This window comes from Choristoneura fumiferana, chromosome 28, assembly GCF_025370935.1.
Source record: "Choristoneura fumiferana chromosome 28, NRCan_CFum_1, whole genome shotgun sequence".
In the NCBI taxonomy this organism is placed as follows: domain Eukaryota; kingdom Metazoa; phylum Arthropoda; class Insecta; order Lepidoptera; family Tortricidae; genus Choristoneura; species Choristoneura fumiferana.
In genome coordinates this window covers 3,733,734-3,758,250 of record NC_133499.1, presented here as the reverse complement: position 1 = coordinate 3,758,250, position 24,517 = coordinate 3,733,734, and the positions used below count along the sequence as shown (strand labels likewise).

General features: G+C 39.0%; 2 protein-coding genes across 2 annotated transcripts in view; one reads left to right on the top strand and one right to left on the bottom strand.

The window, feature by feature from the left end:
* The window catches only part of LOC141443829 (protein diaphanous-like), an 85,268-nt gene extending 72,549 nt beyond the window's left edge, over window positions 1–12,719 (bottom strand). The window contains exons 1-6 of the mRNA XM_074109200.1: window positions 12,632–12,719; window positions 9,030–9,182; window positions 4,881–4,954; window positions 4,120–4,228; window positions 3,266–3,367; window positions 2,292–2,488 (exon numbers count right to left, since the gene is read on the bottom strand). Of these exons, the coding sequence (XP_073965301.1) occupies window positions 2,292–2,488; window positions 3,266–3,367; window positions 4,120–4,228; window positions 4,881–4,954; window positions 9,030–9,086 (539 nt within the window). The 5' untranslated portion in view covers window positions 9,087–9,182; window positions 12,632–12,719. The remainder of the gene's footprint in view (window positions 1–2,291; window positions 2,489–3,265; window positions 3,368–4,119; window positions 4,229–4,880; window positions 4,955–9,029; window positions 9,183–12,631) is intronic.
* A 5,531-nt stretch (window positions 12,720–18,250) lies between these two features.
* Window positions 18,251–21,895, top strand: LOC141443848 (uncharacterized). The gene is made up of 6 exons (XM_074109212.1): window positions 18,251–18,481; window positions 18,810–18,959; window positions 19,239–19,376; window positions 19,469–19,611; window positions 20,133–20,298; window positions 21,513–21,895. Exons 1-6 carry the CDS (start codon window positions 18,355–18,357, stop codon window positions 21,872–21,874), a joined length of 1,086 nt encoding a protein of 361 aa, XP_073965313.1. The 5' UTR covers window positions 18,251–18,354; the 3' UTR covers window positions 21,875–21,895.
* Window positions 21,896–24,517: the final 2,622 nt, after the last annotated feature.

The following is a 24,517-nucleotide window of genomic DNA, read 5'->3' as shown; positions in this document are numbered from 1 at the left end:
TGTATTTTTTATTTCAATTCCAAATTTTTTGTTACTTTTACGGTAGATGCATAGAAAAACCAGAAAAATAAGACCAGTGCTGGGAATCGAACCCAGGTCCTCGGCATTACGTGCCACGTGCTATACCACCAGCCACCAGTGGGTGGGTATATACCAGTGACTAAATAAGAAAACAAACAAGCTGAGATATGTGGTGCATAGGAGAAATTCGTGTATGTATCACTGTCCAGTGGTGGTGTAGTGGTGCACAGAATGCCGAGTACCTGGGTTCGATTTCCAGCACTGGTCTTATTTTTCTGGTTTTTCTATGCATCTATATTTCAGTTTGTATTTTCGATAAAGATCAGAGAGCTTTGAAGTGACAATGTCGGGGGTTTTCCAACTTTTTGTTGGTTAAGTTAGGTTATTAGATCACTTGCTCTTAGACCAGCTGCTTTTTAGGCGAAATGATACTAACCCGCTAAGCCACTACAAACTTACCGATAAAATCCACTTCCACTAGCAGCATGAAATTGTGTCCAGATTTCAATTAAAACAATTAATTAAAACAACCCTATCCAATCTTGCATGTTGAAAGAAATCCCCCCTCACTGGTTCAGTAACAGCCTATTCACTCTAGTTTTGAAGAGCCCTGAGTTATCTATCGGGAAATACAGACGATGGGAGCAAATTCTATTCCTTAGCAGTTCGCGTTACAAAGATGAAGCGAACCGCTTCGAGCGGACCAATCAAATACTAACCTACGTATGGATGAAGACGCTCCCCGCGCCTGGATGTCCATTTTTGAAATGGAGATGGAGGATTAATTATTAATAATTACCGCATTGTAGCAATATGGTATTTGACTATTTTAATTAATTTATTAAAATAATAATTATTATTATTTAATCCGAATATTTTATTCTTTTCGCTTCACATTGTCTCAAATACCGTACCGTACCGTATACCGTTTTCAAATACCGTATTGAACGGTAAAAGTAGATAGACCACTTTTTCTTGTATCTCGTTGCCATAGGACGTCCCCTGGACAACTCCTCAAACTGGGAGTATCTATGTTTTCTGTTGGTAAAAATTCGTCGATCGTGCATTTTTGCCGTAAAGCCCATTATTTTATGGACCTACTAAAGTTTACCCGCGGTTTCGCACGCGTAAACTGTTCGATCCGGCTTACGATCTGTGCCCTATTTCAGGAAGCTACAAGTTACAACATACAAGCGGTAGTCTTTGTTTAACAGTATGCGTTGAAAAGAGATTACCGCTTGTAAATTGTAACTTGTAGCTTCGTGAAATGGGGCCCTGGTAATTACAATTGAAATTCCGGGATTTTATAAAATTCCCCTGAGAATTCCCAAAATTCATATCGTCTTCATTAAGGTTGTAAAGAACAAATGTCAAATTTTAAAACTCTAAACCCAGCGGTTGTTATTTCTAAATTTTATCCGTGTCCCGTGTAAATAAATAGATAGATAAATAAAAACGTTTATTTGGTACTGCAAACACAATAAATAGCCTATGTGTTATTTCAGACGTCCAGCTACCTACATACCAAATTTCATGGCTCTAAGATTTATCCCTACCCCGTGGGAATATCGGGATAATCCAGGTTATAACCTAACTTTTTGCCAAATTTCATTCAAATCCGTGCGGCCGTTTCAGCATGAAGACGTAATAAACATACTCGCTCACAAACTTTCGCATTTATAATATTAGTAGGAAATAGGATATCCTAAGGTTATTTTTTTAAGAAACCCGACACTGTTGTCTCTTGGACAACAAAACAGAATAACAAACAAGAAAAAGTTGATACAATACAATACAAATATTCCTTATTGCACACCATAAATCAGTACAAAAAACTTATAATATAAACGCTTAGATTCAGGGTAGACAATAGGCGGTCTTATCGCATAAAAGCGATCAGACAAACATTTGGGTACAAGAACTTATGGTTATGTCAAACAAAAATAGGTGGCGGAAACAGAAAACAAGAACAAACAAAAAATCAATAATATTAAAATAAATACAAATGATATTATTATAGAAATACATACATACAATACTTATACAATACATTATACTACTAACATAGAATAGCAATATAAATTGTCAAAAAGGCGGTAACGGGAGAAAAGGATAAGAAATTAGGAAATAAAATAAATAAACAGAAAGACTGAGGACAGAGTGAACAAGGCAGTGTCAAAAAGTGAGCCTTGACGAGATTATTGAAAATAGGAATAGATTTAGCTTTCCTCACATCTAGGGAGTAGTTGATCTACCCTAATAAAACTTACTTGGTATAGCATAGGTTGAGCGTAGTCAATATACTCTCTATGCCCTTCGTCCCGAACTCCTCTATCCACGACAGAGGGTTGTTCGTCAGGGCTATCCTCAGATTCTCCAAGCAGCTGTGCAATTTGCCGACGGAAAGTTCTGGCTGGTTCAGATAGGCCACGTAGTCTGAAGGCTTTTCGAATTTGGAACGGCCTTCCTGAAAAAAAAAACACCATTTTTGGAGAGAGAGGGAGTAAAAGGGAAAGAAAGAAACATTATTTACAGGTGTAAATACACACTGTACTACTGTACTGTGTGTGTACTGGGTAGGTACACAGGGTAAGTATCCTTAACCTAAACAAATTAAAATAAAAAAATATTAAACATACATATATACGCTCATAAAGAAGTTGGAAAACCCGCCGACATTGTCACTTCTAAGTTCAATATCTCAAAAACGGCTTAACCGATTTTGATAAAATATATCTAAGAACCATCGCTACAAAACCTGCTTTCAAATAAAAAAAACGCATTCAAATCGGTTCACCCGTTTAAAAGCTGCTGTGCCACAGACAGACACACAGACACACATAACGGTTAAACTTATAACACCCCTCTTTTTGCGTCGGTGGTTAAAAAGCATAACCCTCCTTCGGGCAGTCGGGTAAAAACCCTCGACATTGTCATATTAAAGTTCAATATCTCAAAAACGGCTAAATCGATTTTTATCAAACATAGCTAAGAACCACAGCAAGGAAACTCTTTTCCACGTAAAAAAAACGCATCGAAAACGGTTCATCCGTTTCAGAGCTAAGATGCCACATACAGACATACATACACTGTCGTAAAACTTGTACCCCTCTTTTTGCGTCGGGGGTAAAAAGCACGGCATATAACGAAACTAAAACAAGTAATCGTTTTATCTATCTATCTCTCTATCTACATCTATCTATCTATCTATCTATCTATCTATCTATCTGAAAGAATTAATTACCTGTGCATTAACAAATTTGTAGGCGACCAGCATTTTCTTCTTCTGATCTCTCGAATATTTTCTAAGTGGCGCTTTTTTCTCCTCGCTGAGATTCATGTCAGACTGAAAAAGGAAATAACATCATTATCACCATCATCATCATTCCAACCTACACACATCCCACTGCTGGGCACAGACCTTCTCTCAGAATAAGAGGGCTTGGGCCATAGCTCCCACGCAGGCCTAGTGCGGATTGAAAACTATACACGCAATTGAATTACTTCACACTTTTGTGCAGGTTTCCTCACGATGTTTTCTTTCACCGTTAAGCTCGTAGTAAATTTCAAATGTAATTTCGATAAAAGATGCTAGATGGCGGTAGTATCGAGGGTCCGTTTGCGTTAGTCTTGCTTGCGATTGGCTCATTTAGTTTAACCAATCACAAACATGACGCAAATGTCAAAGTTGACAAACGGACTTCGCGATACTAGCGCCATCTAGATTGTCACAGAAACCCTCATGGGTACTTGCTTGTACTATGGATACAGGCTCGTGCACTCACTCGTATCTCCTCAAGCCACAGTTGCAGCTGCGTATCATCCAACGCGTCATCTCGCTCGTAAACTCCATTCTATTTCGCACCAATCGGCTTCGTTCGACTTCATTCGGCTTCCCCAATCTTTTACTCACCAGCGTCTATAGTGCTCATTTACTCGGCGGCCGCACTAGGCTCGTCGTCTTCGGCTACACTCATACACTCACCCACAGCATCTCTCTGAACCGACGTTGCCGCTGCGTATCATCCAACGCGGCATATCACGTATACTCGGCTCTATTCGATAGGCTTCGTTCGGCTTCCCCTGAACTTTACTCACCAGCATCTCCTCAAACCGCCGCTGCAGCTGCGTATCATCCAACGCGTCTATCTTGCTCGTATACTCGGCGGCAGCGCTCGGCTCGTCGTCTTCGGCTCGGCTCGGCTCGCTCGCCCACAGCATCTCTTTGCGCCGACGTTGCCGCTGCGTATCCTCCGAACCATGTGTCCAGCTGGGGGCAAAATAAGATAAGGTCATTAAACTTCTGAGGAATTTTAAGATCGTTTTTTGTTAGTATGAGGACATACTGTAACCAATTTTATTTAAATATCATCTTCTTGTACGTGTTCTAAGCAAATAACACTTTCTTTCTTTCTTTCAAAACACTATAGACTCACCACAGCATGTCTTTGAACCGACATTACAGCTGCGTATCATCCAACGTGTCATGTGTTGTAAAACTCCATTCTATTCGCACCAATCGGCTTCGTTCGACTTCATTCGGCTTCCCCAACTTTGACTCACCAGCGTCTTTAGTGCTCATTTACTCGGCGGCCGCACTAGGCTCGTCGTCTTCGGCTACTACTCATCACTCACCCACAGCATCTTCTGAAACCGACGTTGCCGCTGCGTATCATCCAATCGACGGCATTTCACGTATACTCGGCTCTATTCGATAGGCTTCGTTCGGCTTCCCCTAATAATTACTCACCAGCATATCCTCAAACCGCCGCTGCAACATGCATGTATCATCCAACGCGTCTATCTTGCTCGTATACCCGGCGGCAGCGCTCGGCTCGTCGTCTTCGGCTCGGCTCGGCTCGGCTCGCGGCACCGTATCGTAGCCGCGCTCGATGCCGCCGCCTTTCTTTGGCCTCCCGAACCATGTGTCCAGCTGGGGCCAAAATAAGATAAGGTCATTAAACTTCTGAGGAATTTTAAGATCGTTTTTTGTTATATGATGACACTTGCAATTGTGTTTAATCATCAGTGTTTTGGTGCAGTCATAGTGACTGAGAAGCCATTACGTGACACTTTTAGATTTTTTTTTAGTGAATATAGTTTGCTGCTTATTAAAATTATCTACTTCGCAATTCTACTTTAAAGACTTCGATTGGCTCAACTCTGTCCGGCAAAGCCGAGCAGAGCCAATAGACATCTTTTTCACTTTTATTGCGTGGACATAAAGTTTCTTATAATCAATTTAAGCCGCTTCCGCGTCAGCGTCAATATAATCAATAATAATAAATAAAATAACATATGGCAAAAAAACGCGTCTGTAAAACATGCATGTATCGCACAAACGTAGCTGTTTTCCACGGCCGCGGAGCAAGGTAACTCACCGAGAACGGCGACTTCTCCCGAACCTTCTCCCCCACAACCTTAATAGTATCCATGTTCACGCACATGGACAACCAAACATACTAACAGCGCACTCCAAATCGACCGTACCAGGACAAGTGAGACGAGAAACTGTCCAAAAACAATAGCACATCAAACAGCCAAAAATAATATAGGAATACAACGCTAAAACACCAAGACTGCTTGCTTTTCAAACTGACACCATAATACATTACGGCATGGCATCATTTCGAATAGCACTCAAGTTAGCTTACGTTCTAGTAGTGTAATACGTAGAAATGCAAAATTACATCGCGTTGGCTAAATGTCCTCATAATGCTATTTTTAAGAGATGTAACGTTGCTCGGAGGGTTTTCGCGATAGAATCCGGTATACGGAAATGCGGCTAAGCAATAAAGTCATCGACATAGCTCGCAGATGCAAGTTGAAATGGCAATGGGCGGGCCATATCGCTCGAAGAAAAGATAACCGTTAGGGGAGAAAGGTAAGTGGTGATCAAGGAGCGGAAGACGAAGCGTTGGCAGGCCTCCTAGGTGGACTGACGACATCGTGAGAATTGCGGGCAACCGGGTGGATGTTAGTGGCGAAAAGACGTTAATTGTGGCGTTCTAAGGGGGAGGAGGCTTTTGTTCAACAGTGGACGTCTTCTGGATTATGATGGATGATAAATGTGTGAGCCGTGGTGGCCTAGTGGTTTGACCTATCGCCTCTCAAGAAGAGGGTCTTGGGTTCAAGCCCCGGCTCGAACCTCTGAGTTTTTCGAAATTGATGTGCGGAATACGGTATTTGCATTTTTTTTTTATGTTTTATAAATTAAAACTTTACAATGCCTCGCACAGAGAAAGAAATTTTAAGCTACCTTTACAAATAACAAAGTTATAAAGGTTTGAAATCCAAGATTAGACAGAGATAGATATACTGGCATGCGACGTCACACGCTAGTAGCGCCATACTTGCTGCATAGAGAAAAGCGTTTGAGAAAGAGACAGGTATATAGATTTTTCAAAAAATCACTATAAATCCAATTTTCAAGTGATTTATGTTTTCTCTTCGCTAAACACTTTCTGTATACCTATATTTTCATAATAATATACAAGACATGGCAAATTCAGGAGTAGTCAAATACCGTATTACATTTGAAATTTATCACGAGCTTTGCAGTGAAGGAAAACAGCCTGAGGAAACCTGCACAAACTTGCGAAGCAATTCAATGGTGCGTGTGAAGTACCCAATCCGCACTAGGCCCGCGTGGGAACTATGGCCCAAGCCCTCTTGTTCTGAGGAGGCATGTGCCCAGCAGTGGGACGTATATAGGCTGGGATGGATGGATAAATGTGTATCTATTATTTCATAGTTAGCATTTAAGGAATCACCAAAACTTATAAATCATAGTGACATAGTGGTTTGACCTATATGGCCTTTACCAAAGCGTTTGGTATGAGGCTTTATACATAGGTTAGAAATCTTTTCCCAGAGAGTAGAGAGAGATACGTTGTATTAGTACGATTAATTTTAGGGCTACGTACACATTATGCTTTATATTTGTAAAGCTTGCCACCACCCCTGATGTGACGACCACGACCACTCTGCCAAGAGTGTGACGACTAAGAAGAAGAAGACACATTATGCGGTTAGACGCCCGTGTTTAGCATGCCGTCCCTCTTCAAAGTATCGCTTGAGAAAGAGACGGCGCGCTCAAACCGCACGGATAGCCGCATAGTGCGTACGTAGCCTCAGACACTATGATATCTCTACAAGTAATCGATACAGCGATATTCGGTACATCACTAGTTGTTATACATTAACGCCCATTCGCGCATGGAGTGCGTATTATGACATAGTTTTAAATAGATAGAAATGAGTACAGAGTTACTTTGGCTGCGTACCGTCACACTCACACCACACATACGTAAGTCACGTGTATTGTAATCTGTATATCACCCAAAGTGTGACATAAAATCCCAACAAAAACATGACGTGATCTTAGAAAACTTCTGACATTTCCATTTCAAACTCCATCTTAAAAACGGTTGAGCTACGAAACATATTGAGCACATTCGAAGAAAAATCTTATAAAAAAATTGAGTTTTGATCGTTTAAAGATATAAGTTAAGACTAGCTGTTACCCACGATTCCGTCCGCGTAGATTTCGTTCATCACTATCCCGCGGGAACTATGCAATATTCCGGGATAAAAACTATACTATCGTTTCCCGAGACTCAAATCTGTATACCGAATTTCTTCTAAATCGGTTCAGCCGTTTAGAACTGAAGAGGTAACAAACAAACAGAATTACAAACCTTGGCATTTTATAATACATATTAATGGGATACTCATTTAATTCTCGTTTTAGCGTAAACGATTCGAACTTGACCGATTTTAGACAATCTTGACACATTTCCAAAATCATCACAAACAATCAACAAATGCGTACGCAAAACTAAATGCTAAACAAATTTGTACTTTATCTCAAAGAGACAAGATAAATCTGCACTGACAGAAGAGAAACATTAACCTTGCTAAAGCTGTCATTCAAATCACATACAAATTCACTGCAATTTAAATTTAAACACAACAAAATAAGGTCTAATTTCGACTATTTCTTACCCCCATATGTTTCTGTAATTACAACTCATACGCTATAACATTGAGTCTAATTTCGAACGATTTGTTTTGACACTTAGCTCCAAATAAAGTGTGTATTAATGATGATGACACAATCAGTGGGTCAATAACATTATGAACATAATAATGAGAATGACATTCGATGATTCTGTGCCGCGCCCACATGACACGGATCATTGCTTCGAGCTTAAGTAAGCGAGTCAAATATAAATAAATGACATAATAAATACCAAGATGGTGAAACAGAAATAGCGGTCGACTTATACAGTCAGGTACTGAAAATTCTCCCACAAAACGACTAAACTATTTTACAAGACGCGGACACTAAAATGATAGGAGGTGCGAGTCTTCACTAGTAAGACTGAGTTGTTTTACTAAAAGACTTAAACGGCTGCAAGACTCGAGCTATTTCTTAAAGCACCAGCGCAGCGCCTGATTCGTTTATGATATTCAATACAGCTCTTAGTCTAAAATGCTTGTTTGAATTGTTTATATTTCGCAGACTTTTAAAGTTTATTTATTTATCGCATAAAAAATCTACAAGAAATACTATCTCAACTTACAAAACTACCCCTGCCTTCCAAGCCATATAAGCTAGTTTTTTAAGTCCTTTAAATCCTTTAAGTTAAGACTTAGCTTTTAAGCTTTTGTTTAAAAGACTTTCGATTTAAATTACTCATTAGTTTTAGTCGTGTAACTCAAAACTAAAGGGTTAAACGACTAGACTAGTTGCGATGCGTTAAAAAAAAGAGTCGAGTTCCTAAAAGGCCTTACAAGACTGACCCCCTTATTCATAAAACTTAACAAGCCTATGTTAACTAACAAATGCTTTGTCCCTTTCTAACAAATACAAATGTCGAAGTGACAGATAAGGACAAACGAATTTAAGCGGCATTTTAACTAAAATAGGTTTGATTGTCGTTTATGAATAAGGGGGTTAGTCTCTTACAAATGATAACCGCCTGATTGGTTTCAGTTCTTACCTTGCTTTTCCGCCATGTCTCTTTCCGTTTCAACCTGGGCAGGCTGTTGTATGACATTATCACCGTGCACTTCACACTATATCCTTTAACACATACACTGCATCAACACTTTGCCACAAACTCTTATATGGTTCCATTGTAGACTTTGAGAGGCTGTACCAATCATTTAACAAAGGAAAAGGACTTTTAAATTGGGCTACAGTGTCAGTCAATATAAACGTACATTTTTTTTGATGAGTCGCCTTAGGTGCAAAGACACTAAATCCCCGATTTTCTTTACTTGTTTTTGGCTTTAAAATTAATACGATTTGCTTTATAGGAGACGGGTACGTGCATTCGGGAAAAATACTTTATGGACGACTGGGAACAGAGGAGACTACTGTTGAAAACGAAAGAGAATAGAAGAGGGATTATGCTGGGGCACCTGATACGACGTGATAGTTACATAAGAACAATAATTGAAGGGAAAAAACGGCAGGAGAGGCAGGGGAAGAACGAGACGTGCGTTTAAGGATCAAGCCAAAGAGAAGGTCAGTGTAATGTCGTATCAGGGGCTCAAAGCATTTGGCAGAAAGGCGTACCGAATGGCGATTACTCCACCGACAAGAGCTAGACTCTTAAATATGTATATGATGATGGGAAGGGAGCGCCAAGACAGTGCCGGGTTGTCATCGGCTAGGAAACCCTGATGCAAGTCCCCAAATGCTCGTCTCCCGGCTTTCCAGCAAAGGCTGAAGCAACACTATGGGCAGATAAAAAACCCTCTCCTCCCCTAGTAAGCTTCAGAGAGTTGGGGACGTCGGGACGTACAGCCGGGTTTTTTAACCGGCACTGTCTTGACGCTCCCTTCTCAGTTGTCCATAACGGATTTCTCCCGACTGCACGCCCCCAAAACTCCGATAAAGCACCTCATATAAAGTTTTAAAACCTAAAACAAGTAAGTAAACAAAAGCAAGGCGACTCAAAAAAAGTCGGGGAAGAGTGACTGAAGTAGTATTTTTATAATGGATCAGATTTAAAACTTCGACAGTGCGGTGTAGAATGTAGTATGAGGAGACTAGATGGTGTTAGAGTCGCTATATTATCTTCGATATAGATAAACGATAACCAATCGAAGACAGCTGTAATGAGCCATCAAAAGTACCTAAATAGGACACTTTGTAATCCTAATCAATAGAAGATAAAGATAGTAGTATCAATGTGTTTCGAAATGCGCTATAAATAATGTTATCGTTAAGTCTTAGCTTATTTTCTTTGCTCCTTGAAATACAAAAAAAAAAACAATTTCAGTTAGTCAAGAAATTCAGCTGACCGCTATAGCAATAAGTTATATACACCGTGTTATTTTTGATATCCGTTAAGGGATGAACTTAATTTCTCCAAGACACTAGGCGCCTAACTCTTACTGTTTAAAAGATAATCAAGTGTTAAGATAGGTCCTTAATTTATGATTTTTTATTCAAAGACCATCACTAATCCGTGTTTAATTCACACATATTTAGCAAAAGAAAGTTAAATATGTGGATTTTTTTGATGCCTCTCTTACTTATGTGTCACGTCAATGTCACTTGCCAAGTTTGTTTATTTTACAGTTTAACAATTAACAATGAATGTGAAGCTATTATATACAAGAATTAAAAAAAAAAAAAAAAAAACATTTTTTTTTTCAATTTCGCGAAAAAGTTAATTATCAGGTAGTTCATATCAATGCACTGAGTCGTCTGCCGAAGTTAATGGATATCAAAAAAACACAGTGTATAGTTCAAAATTATAGAAATTCAAAAACCGATAAACGCGACGCGACCAAGTCTAACTGCAAACTGTTATTAAAAAAGTCTAATATTAAAAAAAAATGGTTAACTAGCGGTCCAAATGGTAGGAGATGAGGGTCCGAATCGCGTCCGGCACACGCAAAAAAACTAATATTTTGTATCAATTATTTCACTATACTTTTTACTATTTTAATATTAATATCACTACGACCGTACTAGACACCGGTCTAGGCACAACAACAGGAGTCCGCACATTAAACGATTGTTTACAAATAGATGTCATTATTACGCAATTGTGGAAGTCAGTTTACAAAATAGTGACGTAAACGTTGCGCGGGTATTACTATTGTTTAGAACTAGAGTATTGTTTGCTAAGCAATGGCTGATCGATTATCGATCATTGTGGTTATTGTGCTTGATTCAAAGAGGGAGTGAGAAGTACAGATCTATACGTAGTGAATGTTTTTCCATCGTATTTTAAAGAAAGAAGAAATAAATAATTTAGTCGTGACAAAGTACGAAATCGATCGTATCGAATCGAGTACTTTTTTTTTATTATTCGACTAGATAGAAAACGAGCAAGTGGGTCTCCTGATGGTAGGAGATCACCACCGCCCATAAACATCTGCAACACCAGGGGTATTGCAGATGCGTTGCCAACCTAGAGGCCTAAGATGGGATACCTCAAGTGCCAGTAATTTCACCGGCTCTCTTACTCTCCACGCCGAAACACAACAGTGCAAGCACTGCTGCTTCACGTCAGGATTAGCGAGCAAGATGGTGGTAGCAATCCGGGCGGACCTTGCACAAGGTCCTACCACCTGCACCTGAGTTTTTGGATAAGTTTTAACTTGCTTTTTTAACCCCCGACGAAAAAAGAAGGGTGTTATAATTTTGACCGCTATGTGTGTCTGTGGCACCGTAGCTCTTAAACGGGTGGACGGATATGAATGCGGTTTTTTTATTTGAAAAACGGTTTAGCCGCTTTTGAGACAATACAATACAAGCGATACAGAAAACAGATACATAGAGAAAAAAATTGCAAGGTAAGCAATAGGCGGCCTTGTCGCTTAAGAGCGATCTCTTCCAGGCAACCTTATAACCTTATTTCAGATATTGAACTTTGAAGTGACGAAGTCGGGGGTTTCCTACTTTTTAGGGTTCCGGAGCCAAAATGGCAAAATAGGAACCCATATAGTTTCGTCATGTCCGTCTGTCTGTCTGTCTGTCCGTCCATCCGTATGTTACAGGCATTTTACTCGAAAACCACAAGATGTATATCAATGAAATGTGGAGTAGGTACGGGAGGCTACGGATTGTGACATTTATTGTACATAAAAACAAATGAATACATGGATTAATCGTTTTTACCGACTTCAAAAAAAAAGAGATTATCAATTCTTATATAATCTGACTTAATGTATTCAGGTCTTTTGACTTTGACTTTTGAATTACTTTGCGGAAGTCCACATCCATGAACTATTAATCTACCATCTGATAGCATGGTGCACGGTTGTATTACTCTGAGGATGAACTCTAGTTGAGTTCGAAACGCGTCAGTGTAGTGGTGATAGATGGGTTTGTGTGATCTGTGTGTTCTTACGGTGTGGAGGTGGAGCACTGTACTTGTTGCTTAAACATAGCTATCATAAGGTCGCGGGTGAGAAAAGTAATCGTTTGTAGGTTTTTAATTATTTTTGTGAGGGAGGCAAACGAGCAAGCAGGTCATCTGATGGAAAATGATCACCACCGCCCATGAGTACCAACTCAAAGAGTCAATGGAAAGCCCTTTTCTTATCTTATTTTAGTTTACGAAGAATGCACTTCAACCTGAACTCAACACTCAACGGTTTCGTCACTCATCACTCAATTTACGCACTAGTTAGCACTCAACTCAACTACAGTCCGCACGGCAAGGTTGTCGCCTGAATACTGAAGGAATTTCAGCTGATAAGCTATCATGACGACTGCAGGACTGATAGGGTTAGGCAAAAAGTTTCAGATATTTTTACGCGTTCATGCGATGCGATAACGCCTTGGCTGGTCGCCTAGTGGATCGGTTACGAACCTGAGGGTAATTATAATTACCCGCAAAGGGGTAAAACTGTATTTGGTAAGGGGTAATAAACAAAAAAAATAATATTGAACCAACTACACCATGAAATTACATATTTTTCTACGAGTTTGAAGTCGGTGTCTCAGCACGAGCCAGCAGAAGTAATAGAAGCCCAATGGATATTACGTCCACACCTTCCGAGACACCCATTACAAACTGATAGAAAATTATTTTCATAGTTCTTTTGCAGTCGGCTCAATTTTTCGTAAAAAAATCTCGATTTTTTTTAATGTTACTAATCCCAAAGCTTTTTTAATCTGCGAGGAGCCCTATGGCCAATACAGTGCAACCTCGATATAACTAATCTGAAAGGAACAAGTAAATATTCGTTATATCAAGTAATTTGTTGAACTGAGGTAAGGGTTGGTCTAAAATTTGTTATATAGAGGTTTTGAGTTACAAAATTCGTTAATAAGAGGTTTTTACATTTTTTTATGGTTGAAAATTCTATATAAAAACAGGTTTTCGTAAAAAACGTTATAGGCTTTGAGTTGACAAAAATTCGTTAAGTAGAGGTTATTTACACTTTTTTTTGATGGTTGAAAATTCGTTATAAAGAGGTTGTTCGTAAAAATTTCGTAATGTAAAGCTATTTTTTACATTGACTCTTATGGACATTTCAAGGGGATTTCGAATTTTTTTTTAAATCGAGGAAGTCGTTATATTGAGGTTCGTTATATTAAGGTTACACTGTAGTAGGATATAGGCTAGGCCGGCTTTGAGCCTATGTGTCACCAAAAAAAAAACTACAATTAATCTGCTAACTGTACTTCAATAATTACTTCATCGTGTATAGCCACGGTATTTTAAATGGTCGTCTATGAGTACATGATTCATTAGACAAGGTCACACACACCTTGATAATGAACACGAATGTGCTAATGTCATGACAGATGGCTATAAAAACCGGCCAAGAGCGTGACCGACACGCTCGAAATAGGGTTCCGTAGCCATTACGAAATAATTAAGTAATATTTTTCTATGGATTTCATTTTTTGTACGGAATATTCCAAGATTAGTTATATTATTTAAAGTTGAATATTTCGCAAAAAAACAATGAATCGAAAAATGGTCTTAGCAAACCCCTAATAGTTTTAAAAGACCTATCCAACGATATCACACACTATATGGTTGGATGAGAAAAAAAAACACCCTTACTTTACGTCTATGGGAGGTACCCTAAAAAAAAATTTTCTTAATTTTTTATTATACCATTTTGTCGGCATAGTTTACATATATATCCGTGCAAAATTACAGCTTTTTAGCATTGATAGTCCCTGAGCAAAGCCGCGGACAGACGGACAGACAGACATGGCGAAACTATAAGGGTTCCGTTTTTGCCATTTTGGCTCCGGAACCCTAAAAATCAAGAGAAGATTTCGTATTGTTACAAAATTTCATTCTCATTGGCAATGGCCAAATTAGTGTTACAGACAATACATTTCAATATTTTATTTCAGTAATAACAAAGCCAAAAATCCAACAACTTGGCCCGCCATATATGTTGTTAGTATATTTGGCATGCATAAAAAGTTTTTTCATCTCTGGCTTACTTCTGTTTGCAAGTTTGTACAATGTAGAATGAAGTACAAGTAGTAATAGTACAAGTAATAAATTGAGCGCTTCTCGCCGCAAATGTTACAGGCTCACTGTGATAACACTATTAATGTAATAATTAATTGTCGCTTAGATGTGAACGAAAAAGTGAATAGTATGGAAATACAGTAAACTGCATAAAGTCGGCGGCTGACAGTCAGTTTGGTTTGAACACGGCCTTATGGTGCGTCATAATAGCCGAATAAGTAGGAGCGTAAAATCAGCCGCGGAAGTTCGGTCATGTATCTTCGCATAGTATCGAATTTCAGCGAACGTAATTTTAGCGCTTATGGTGCGTCTTAATAGCCGCATAAGTAGGAGCGTAAAACACCGCGGAAGTTCGGTCAAGTATCTTCGGCAAAGTCAACGTCGAATTTCAGCGACGTAATTTTAGCGCTTATGGTGCGTCATAATAGCCGTATAAGTAGGAGCGTAAAATCAGCCGCGGAAAGTTCGGTAAACGCGTCACGTATCTTCGGCTGACGTCGAATTTCAGCGGTAATTTTAGCGCTTATGGTGCGTCATAATAGCCGAATAAGTAGGAGCGTAAAATCAGCCGCGGAAGTTCGGTCATGTATCTTCGGCAAAGTAACGTCGAATTTCAGCGGCGTAATTTTAGCGCTTATGGTGCGTCATAATAGCCGCATAAGTAGGAGCGTAAAATCAGCCGCGGAAGTTCGGTCACGTGTCACATATCTTCGGCATAGTCACGTCGAATTTCAGCGGCGTAATTTTAGCGCTTATGGTGCGTCATAATAGCCGTATAAGTAGGAGCGTAAAATCAGCCGCGGAAGTTCGGTCATGTATCTTCGGCATAGTGACGTCGAATTTCAGCGACGTAATTTTAGCGCTTATGGTGCGTCTTAATAGCCGCATAAGTAGGAGCGTAAAATAAGCCGCGGAAGTTCGGTCACGTATCTTCAGCATAATGTAGTGTTTAATTAAAGAGTACCTGGACGACCGAGCTCCGCTCGGGTTAAAATTCGGTACCAAGCGGTTTCCCAGAGATAAGACCAAGCTAGATCGATTTTTCACCCCCGAAAACCCCTACATAACAAATTTCATCGAAATCGTTGGAGCCGTTTCCGAGATTCTGATTATATATATTAAGATATGGCAAATTCAGGAGTTGTCAAATACCGCATACATATATATATATATATATATATATATATATATATATGTATGCGGTTTAGTTGTGTATATATATATATATATAAACACAACTCCTGATAATATTATTATGACAATATAGATATAGCCGTGGTGGCCTAGTGGTTTGACCTATCGCCTCTCAAGCAGAGGATCGTGGGTTCAAACCCCGGCTCGCACCTCTGAGTTTTTCCAAATTCATGTGCGGAATTACATTTGAAATTTACCACGAGCTATGCGGTGAAGGGAAACATCGTGAGGAAACCTGCACAAACCTGCGAAGCAATTCAATGGTGCGTGTGAAGTTCCCAATCCGCACTGGGCCCGCGTGGGAACTATGGCCCAAGCCCTCTTGTTCTGAGAGGAGGCCTGTGCCCAGCAGTGGGACGTATATAGGCTGGGATGATAGATATACAGACAGTGTTTAGCGAAGAGAAAACTTAAATCGGTTAAAAATTGGATTTATAGTGATTTTTTGAAAAATCTATATACTTGTCTCTTTCTCAAACGCTTTTCTCTATGCAGCAAGTATGGCGCTACTGGCGTGTGACGTCACATGCCAGTATGTTTTTCTCTGTCTAATCTTGAATTTCAAACCTTTATAACTTTGTTATTTGTAAATGTAGCTTAAAAATTGTGTAGTTTTCATTTATAAAACATATACAAAATACTCAAATACCGTATTGCTTGTTTAAAGGTATAAGATAAAGAGTGGATCGGGCATGGTCAAAATACAAGTGAATGTATACTTACAAAGCCGCTCTTCGCTTTCTCATGGCGGGACATTTTACTGTGTTTCACATTCAGGTTCACCATTCTGCAAAAAGAAGAATAGGTAATTATCCCACTGATACTGAATTCAGGTAAAATCCCGCATTTTCAATTAAACTGCTGGATCTTATGATGACGAATGCTGAACCAATTTTAAAGTAGCCTCTGTCTGTGGCATAATAGCTCTCAAAGAGATGGACTAATTTCTTACCAAAAGTTGGACAGAATAGGCTAACAATTAACACATAACTGGGAATAGAACCTGAACAAAGTTCTGTAAGTAATTGCATATCAATTTGTTACAGTATACAGGAATGGATGATTTTCTCCCCTAGTTGAACTGAACAAGCTACTATATCTCTGTACAACATTATGTTCTACATAGCTTTCCTTTTAATATCAATATTGAGTTTGCTACCATATCTGTGTAATCAATAGGAAGTCTCAAAGTTCATAGAAAATGTTCTTAGAATTAAAATTTATAAAAATATACCCCCGACCTTTGGAAATATTTTATATATCTAAATTTATATTAATAATAATAAACAAGTTGAATTGTACTAAACTGTAAGTTTTGTCATGTAATACGTATTTAAAATTTTGACTGTATATCACCTAAAAATGGCTAAACCAAATTTTTGCCTTAAACTTAGACTAAGGACTCATCAGATCATTGTATTGAGCTAAGTATATCAAATTTAAAACCTATCAAAATTCGGAATTCACTTGCAAGTTTGGAACTATGATACCACAGACAAGATAGACAGACACCATAGCAGTCAAACATATGAAACCCCTCTTCTTCCAACAGGGGTTGAAATACTATAGATACTAATCAACAACATGTTCATAGAATTGTTCTCCCAGATGCAGTTCGAAAAAACTTATTAGTAATTTAATTTTTAGTGACAATATTTTCAATCGGGGGAAGAGTTCTACATTAATAAAAAATATTTCGATGATTTGTATCAAACTAATGAACTGCGTCGATTGTTGCAAAATACCAAATAAAGCGCTTTAAAGGTCATCTTCTAACTCAAGGAAAAATTAGTTGCTAACTATTTTCAATCAGCTATGAAACTTATAAAGTAGCTTTCTGAAGTAAAAAAAGTCGCTAAATAGGGCAAGGAATGTAGAAAAATCAAATAAAAGCTCTATAACTTGTCTAGAGTCGTAGTTTTCCATGAAATAAACATAAAAACATGATCTCATCAAGACACAAAATGCATTAACTTATAACCTATAATAACTCTTATATACAACTTCCTTATCATACAAAGCATATAAGATAAGATAGCGAAATATCTTTACCACTAAATACGAGTAGAATTAACTTAAGATAACTTCACAAACAACACTTTTTGATAAAAACATGATAACAGTACATAACAAACAAGAACAGAAGGAACACTTAACTGCCACAGATAATACAATAAATTCTATCCGTTAACATTGTGACACATGCGAATGATGTCACCTCACGCTGCGTTAGTTTATAAAGAAACAGATTATTGAACAAAAAAGCATACGAATTCATATTCACCAATATAATAAAATATTTTATCTCGAATTGATCAGTGTAAAGCTGAAAGAAATTGTTTCATTGTTCAAAGGGCGTTTTCTTTTGGCTAATTGGTTAAACCCATGTTAATTGATGATATTTAATAGAAATATAATAGGTACTCCATAGGGATGTGACATTGGTTATCATAATCGAACTTTTTGAACCCAACTGCTAAAAGTCTTGGCACAAAACTTGAGTTCTGCTCCTCTTCCTATTATAAAATTTATATTCAAAAATCTGTCAAGACAAGTGTTTCGTCTGTTTCACAAATTTTCCATCCGCCATCACGTTCAGTTCACCACCATCGAAACTTTCATAATTTAACAAAATTAAATTTAATAAAATTCTTTCACAATGGATACAAATAAAACTGAAGATTTGCCGAAAAAATGTTTTTGTGCAAGATGCTTCCTCCCAATAGATGAACAACAAAAAGTTGAAATTGAAGGTCAACAGTTTCACAGAATGTGCAGCACTTGCTGTAAGTCCTTTATTTTATTATTTCCTTACCGTAGTTTTGTAAAAAAATCTTTAGGCTTTCTTTCATTTCCACATAGGGCGGAGATCCCAAGTTTTCATTGACGATAGTTTCTAAATTAATGAAATCCGTAGAATAAAGTAAATATTACAAATTACAGCCGAATCTTTATTTAAATAGTTAACGTACTGCAAAAATAGATGGCGCCAGTTCACCTTAACGTCACGTTTGATTATCGAATTTGAAATTTGAACTGGCAGCTCATAGATGGCACCACTATTATGCGGTGCTTCCACGTGTGCGCCGAAATCAGACTACTTGTGGTTTTCAGGTATTTGCCAGAAGGTCCCGACGCAGCTAAAAATGTTCTACGGCCATGTTTTCTGCAATGAGTGCTTCAAGAGCCACGTGTTGTCTCGGTTCCGTGATAACCCTCGCTATGATTGGTGGATGCAGTTCGCGCCAGGGGTCCAGGCTCAAGGTAAATGTTTGTCTTGTAAATGGAATGTCGTATCTTGCCGTTTTTTAAACATAAGAGGAAGCAAAGGAAAATGCGGGTCATTTGATGGGAAGCAATCACCGCCGCCGACCCTTTGAGAGACTGATAGTTTTAAGTAAAACCCGAGTAGCAATACACTCCAGGCTTTGAATAATCCATCATATCATAACTACTGCATTCACCATCCCTTGCTACCCTCACCCTACCTACATAAGTACCCTATACCGTTACCGAAACATACGACTTTTGATGTACATACAGAGTCGAAGCCTGCATCAGATGCGTCGGCAGCGTCGGACACGAAGCGCTGTATTTGCACGCGCTGCCTGCAGTCCGTATGCGAAGCTGACAAGATTGACATCGGCGGACAGAGCTTCCATGTGCACTGTGCGAAATGCTGTAAGTTTATCATGCTATCCTACTTCTTAACAGCGCCGGCCCCGGGGTAGAGCAAGAAGAGCTATTGCTAACTATTTCCATTATTCTTTTAGGTGCCTGCCATTTGGTGCCAAAGGAAAACATCAAAATCTACTTTGGCCAGGTGTTCTGTGAGGATTGCTTCAATCGGCTAATCCTCAATCGAAACAAAGATAATTCTGCAGAATTCTTCAGGACTTGCTTTGAGCAGATGCAGGTTGGTTTAGTTATTATTAGTTTTTAAATGCTATTGTTACTTCAACCTTTGGGAGAGGTCTTTGCCCAACAGTGGGCGTCTTTCAGCTGGTGATGATGATCTAACTCGCCTTTTAATAAGTCAGTATGAGTGAGTACTATTTTAGGGTGGGTATCACATTAGTGTGTCGCACCTCCATTGCCGAGAACCAACGAGAATCATGATCGTTGGTTTGGAGGCGAAAAGACACGTGTTCATGCAACATGCCTTATCTTGAGCCCCTTAAGCTTCCCCCTCCGTATACGCCATTCTGGTAAATGAAAATAGCTGCTGTCTGGCTAAAAGGGCCTACGCTAGCTGGTGCCGGTGCACGGAGCGGGGGCGCGTGCAGTTGACTCTGCTCATACTATTTTTCAATAGGCGTCCCCCCTCCCGTGTAAACCATGCCAACTAGAGTAGGCCCGTACTATATTATAATCGGTGGCTGAAGCTCCTTACACTCCCCTCTTCATTCCATCACTGAACCGCTTCCTTTCCCTTAGAGCAACCCTCAGTTCGCGGAGAATATGAACGGCTTCATGTCTGGTAGCACGAGTAACGCCGGCAACCCCCTTATCTTCATGATGCACGGGCAACAGTCGTACTGCCGCTGCGGGGACCGAGCTAGCGATCAGGCGCCGGATTGGCTGAGCCAGGGACCCAAGAAATGTGAGTGACTTGTTAAGCTGTACCAACTTATTATATATTGTATGTGTAGATAAATATACCTATAGCCTAGTAAGTAGGTACAGTCAGCATGAGAAGTGGATGAGCGGTAACGGTGCTCAAAATGTACATACAACTTTACCATAAATTATTTTGATCACTACAACTGGTCAACTACTTCTGCTGCTAAATATTATATTTATGAGGCTATAGGTTTATTTATATACACACACACACACGCACACACGCACGCACACACGCACACACACACACACACGCGCACGCACATACACGCACACACGTGCACACACACGCACACACACACACATTCAACCACTTTATTTTCACATTTAAAATATTAGTAGGATTAGCAATAGATGCTTTTGACCCGACTGCGAAGGAGGGTTATGTGTTTGACGCGTATGTATGTAAGTAAGTATGTATGTATGTCTATTCGTATGTCCTCTCGTAACTACTCAACGGCTGAACCGATTTTGATAAATGATACGTCATTGGATTTGTCTTAATGACGCGAGTGACACTGGGTACATGAAATTCTTAAAAAATCAAAAGGGATTTTTAGCGCCTAAATGTAAGTTTTCAAAAAATGTTTTTATTCACACCTATCGAGTGGGGTATCAAATGAAAGCCAATAATTAGCCCATTCTAAAAATAAATGGGTTATAACCGTTTTAAAATACCATTTCACAGAAAAGTGCACCCTTGTAAAACGAGGATCTTAAGGTCTCGTGGTTCGATCGATCGAACTAGACGAACATTTAAAATCCCGTTACTCCGATAGCAGGACTGCGAGACTTTGTAAAGTCCTTATTGGCCGATCAATCGAACCAATAGGACTTAAAAAAAAACATGGTCCGATCAATCGAACTAGCCGATCGTACCACGAGACCTAAGGGAAAAATTCTTAGCTTAGGGTCCCGACTGTTGAACTTTAAGTTAGCTACTTAACAAAGTTCTAGCCCACTAGACTTGTTTTCTTCTTTTTAGTATTTTTTAAGTCGGGTTTTTTGATTTTTAAATTTTTTTTTTTATCTAGATTTTTTTAACGAAATGGATTTTCGGGTCGCCGGGAAGGATTTGACACGAATCCGAAAATCTCTTTTCGTCTTTTTAAATCTTAGCTTGTTTTTATTTTTTCTTCAATACATCGGTACAATTTGTCCATAGGTGCGTGAGTTAAAGTCGAAATTTTACAGCCGCGACGCCAGCGACATCTGTGGACGACTCGATCAGCACTTGGGAGCTCTCGTTCGAGAACCGAACCGAAGTGTCTGCGCCTGAGTCGTTTTCTCCCCGCGACACCGTGCTGGCGGCCGCGGAAAAAATAGAAAAGCTTACGAAATACCTACGCGAAAGAGACTCTAATACGGAAAATAAAAAATGGAAAAAGTTTGACGAGGCTTCCGCTTCCCCCGCGGAGCCACTGTCGCATTGGATTGACTTGCAAGAAGCTAAATTGTCTACGTTGAAGTGTCCTAAGTGTCTGTGGCAGTGTGGTACTATTTATGTCAATCGTGATTATGAGCTACGGGAGCTTTGTCTTGAGAACTTCTGTTGAATAAATTGTGGCGTTTTAAAACTGTTTTTTTGTTAGATGCTTGGATTATTCGCTGTAATTGCCCTAATCTAATGGAACTATTGCAATTTATTTTTCCGGTTTTCTTCCTGTACAAGTAACTTCCTTCCTCTCTTGTAATGAAAATAAGGCTTTGTTCACATATTCCAGTAAAAGTCGTTCCAGCAGGGCTACTACGAAACTCGGAAACTCGAAGTTCATGTCATGCGGTCCCTTTGACACTTATACTATTTAGCTAGTTTTTAGTTTCTTTCTTTAGTGTAATTGTTTGTTTTACGCCATACGTTTGAATAAATATTTAATACGAGACCGAGAGGGACGGTACGATACGAACTTCGAGTTTCGAGTTTCGTAGTAGCCCTGCAGTAGTATGACACTGCGGTGCTCGATCGATCTCGTGTAACTTGTTAGGATTGTAACCCCGCAAAGGTTTGCCACTGGAACTGAAACGATTTTACTGGATTAATGTAAAGTCTATAGTGCAAAGAAATTTTTTAACAAAAAAGAAAACCGACCAAAAAAAAAAAAAAAATGGAACAGACTACAAAATCCTTGAAAATATTTTACTAGCACTAGGTACCTACTAGCTCGAAGTCGGTGCCTCAGCACGAGCCAGCAGGAATGGAACAATAGTAGTCTACCTCACCTACATACTATGGGTTTCAATCCATTCTGCTGAGTCGTGCTGAGTCACCGACTTCGACCTAGTAGGTACCTAGTGCTAGTAAAATGTTTTCAAGGATTTTGTAATCGGTTCCATTTTTTGCTATTTTTTTTGGAGTTGGTTTTACTTTTTTGTTAAAAAAAATCTTTATTTCTCACTTTTTAGTGATTCGTAGCAAAAGTACATCTCACAACGATTCCTTGAAGCCCAAACACGATTTAGTTCCGTTGTTTTATAACAGAGTTCCGTTGCCTACCTTCCGGCTTCAGCATCAGATCAGTTCGAAAAAATCATTAACTTAAAGCTCCTTCTTAGTCGCTTATCTAGGTAGGTATATTAATCATGATCGTTTATAGACGAGCGAGCATTACTTTGCTTTGATGAGTTCCATTGGTCATCTACGGTCTTCTTCATCAGGTCCAGGTTACCAAATGATACTTTCTGAATGTAAATGCTCATCTTAATGCTAAAAATGTCAAAATCGCCGTAGGCATAAAATTTGAGGTTTGCCCTCAATTTCCCTAGGATCCCATCATCAGATCTTGACTTGGTGACAATGGGGCGACATCAGAAGAGTACCCTTTCGAAAAAAAAATAATTGAAAATTGGTCCACAATTGACTGAGTAATCAGCGAACACACATAAAAAAAAATACAAACATTGGAACATAGAACCTCCTCCTTTTTTGAAGTCGGTTGATAATGGATGTACTTTTACTATTTTTCACTAGTCAGTATCAGTGTTGTTTCGTTAGCAATAGCTTCGCTATCGATATTTGACCTTGAGAAACTAGTCGATAGCGCGAAAGTTCTATCGAAAATATCGACAGGCTGCAATACTATCTATAGTATTGACTGAAAATTAGGCGATACTTGAAGTTCTCAGGCAAAAGTTGTCTAAGGGCAAAAGGGACCACTTCGACGGTATCGAGTTATTGATACTAGCGTACGTAGTCAACTATAAACACTTATAGTTTCGCCATGTCTGTCCGTCTGTCTGACCGCGTGTAAGCTCAGAGACCGTTAATACTACAAAGCTGTAATTTGGCATGAATATACATATCAGTCAAATTTTTTTTCGGTTTCCTCCCATAGACGTAAAGTGGCGGTAATTTTTTTTTCCTGACTAACCCTATAGTGTGGGGTATCGTTGGATAGGTCTAAAGCCATTAGGGGGTTGCCTAAACGATTTTTCGATTTAGTGATCTGTTTGTGCAAGGTCCGCCAGGATTGCTACCACTATCTTGCTTGCTAATCCTGCTGTGAAGCAGCAGTGCTTACACTATTGTGTTTCGGCGTGGAGAGTAAGACAGCCGGTGAAATTACTGGCACTTGAAGTATCCCATCTTAGGCCTCTAGGTTGGCAACGATCATCAGATGTTTATAGGCGGTGGTGATCTCTTACCATCAGGAGACCCACTTGCTAGTTTGCCATCCAGTCGAATAAAAAAAAATTACTCTTTCTTAGTTTATGTAAATAAGGATATTTACATGAACTAATTTTAACTAAGTTTACCATCAATTTTTTTTACTGCTATAAAATAAACTCATGCAAAATCATAAGACATTTTCACTGTTGTCAGCGCCTTGTAGAAACATGTAGGTTTTAGTTTAATTTTTAATCCAACTTTTTACGTCGTCATATGGTAGTACAAAAGTTAGCATGTTTCAACTGACAGGATATATAATAATAATAATCATTTAAAATTCATTCAAAGGGTCCACTGAGTCAAGACGTCCACTGCGTCAAAACGTTCACTGTGTCCAAACTCCACTAAGTCAAGACGCCAAGTGTATTAGAACGTCCACTGTATCAGAAGGTGCAAATATTAAAAAGTTCACTATATCAGAAGGAACTGATACAGAGGATATACTGATTCAGTGGACGTCTTGACGCAGTAAACGTTTAGATACAGTGAACGACACGCAAATGGTTTGAAATTGTTAAATAACAACAAATAA

Excerpts from the sequence above, each read along its gene's own strand:
- LOC141443848 (XM_074109212.1), top strand. The coding sequence starts at position 18,355 with ATGGATACAAATAAAACTGAAGATTTGCCGAAAAAATGTTTTTGTGCA. Across the intron at positions 18,482-18,809 it reads CAGAATGTGCAGCACTTGCT|GTATTTGCCAGAAGGTCCCG; the intron begins GTAAGTCCTTTA and ends TGTGGTTTTCAG. Across the intron at positions 20,299-21,512 it reads GAGCCAGGGACCCAAGAAAT|CCGCGACGCCAGCGACATCT; the intron begins GTGAGTGACTTG and ends GAAATTTTACAG.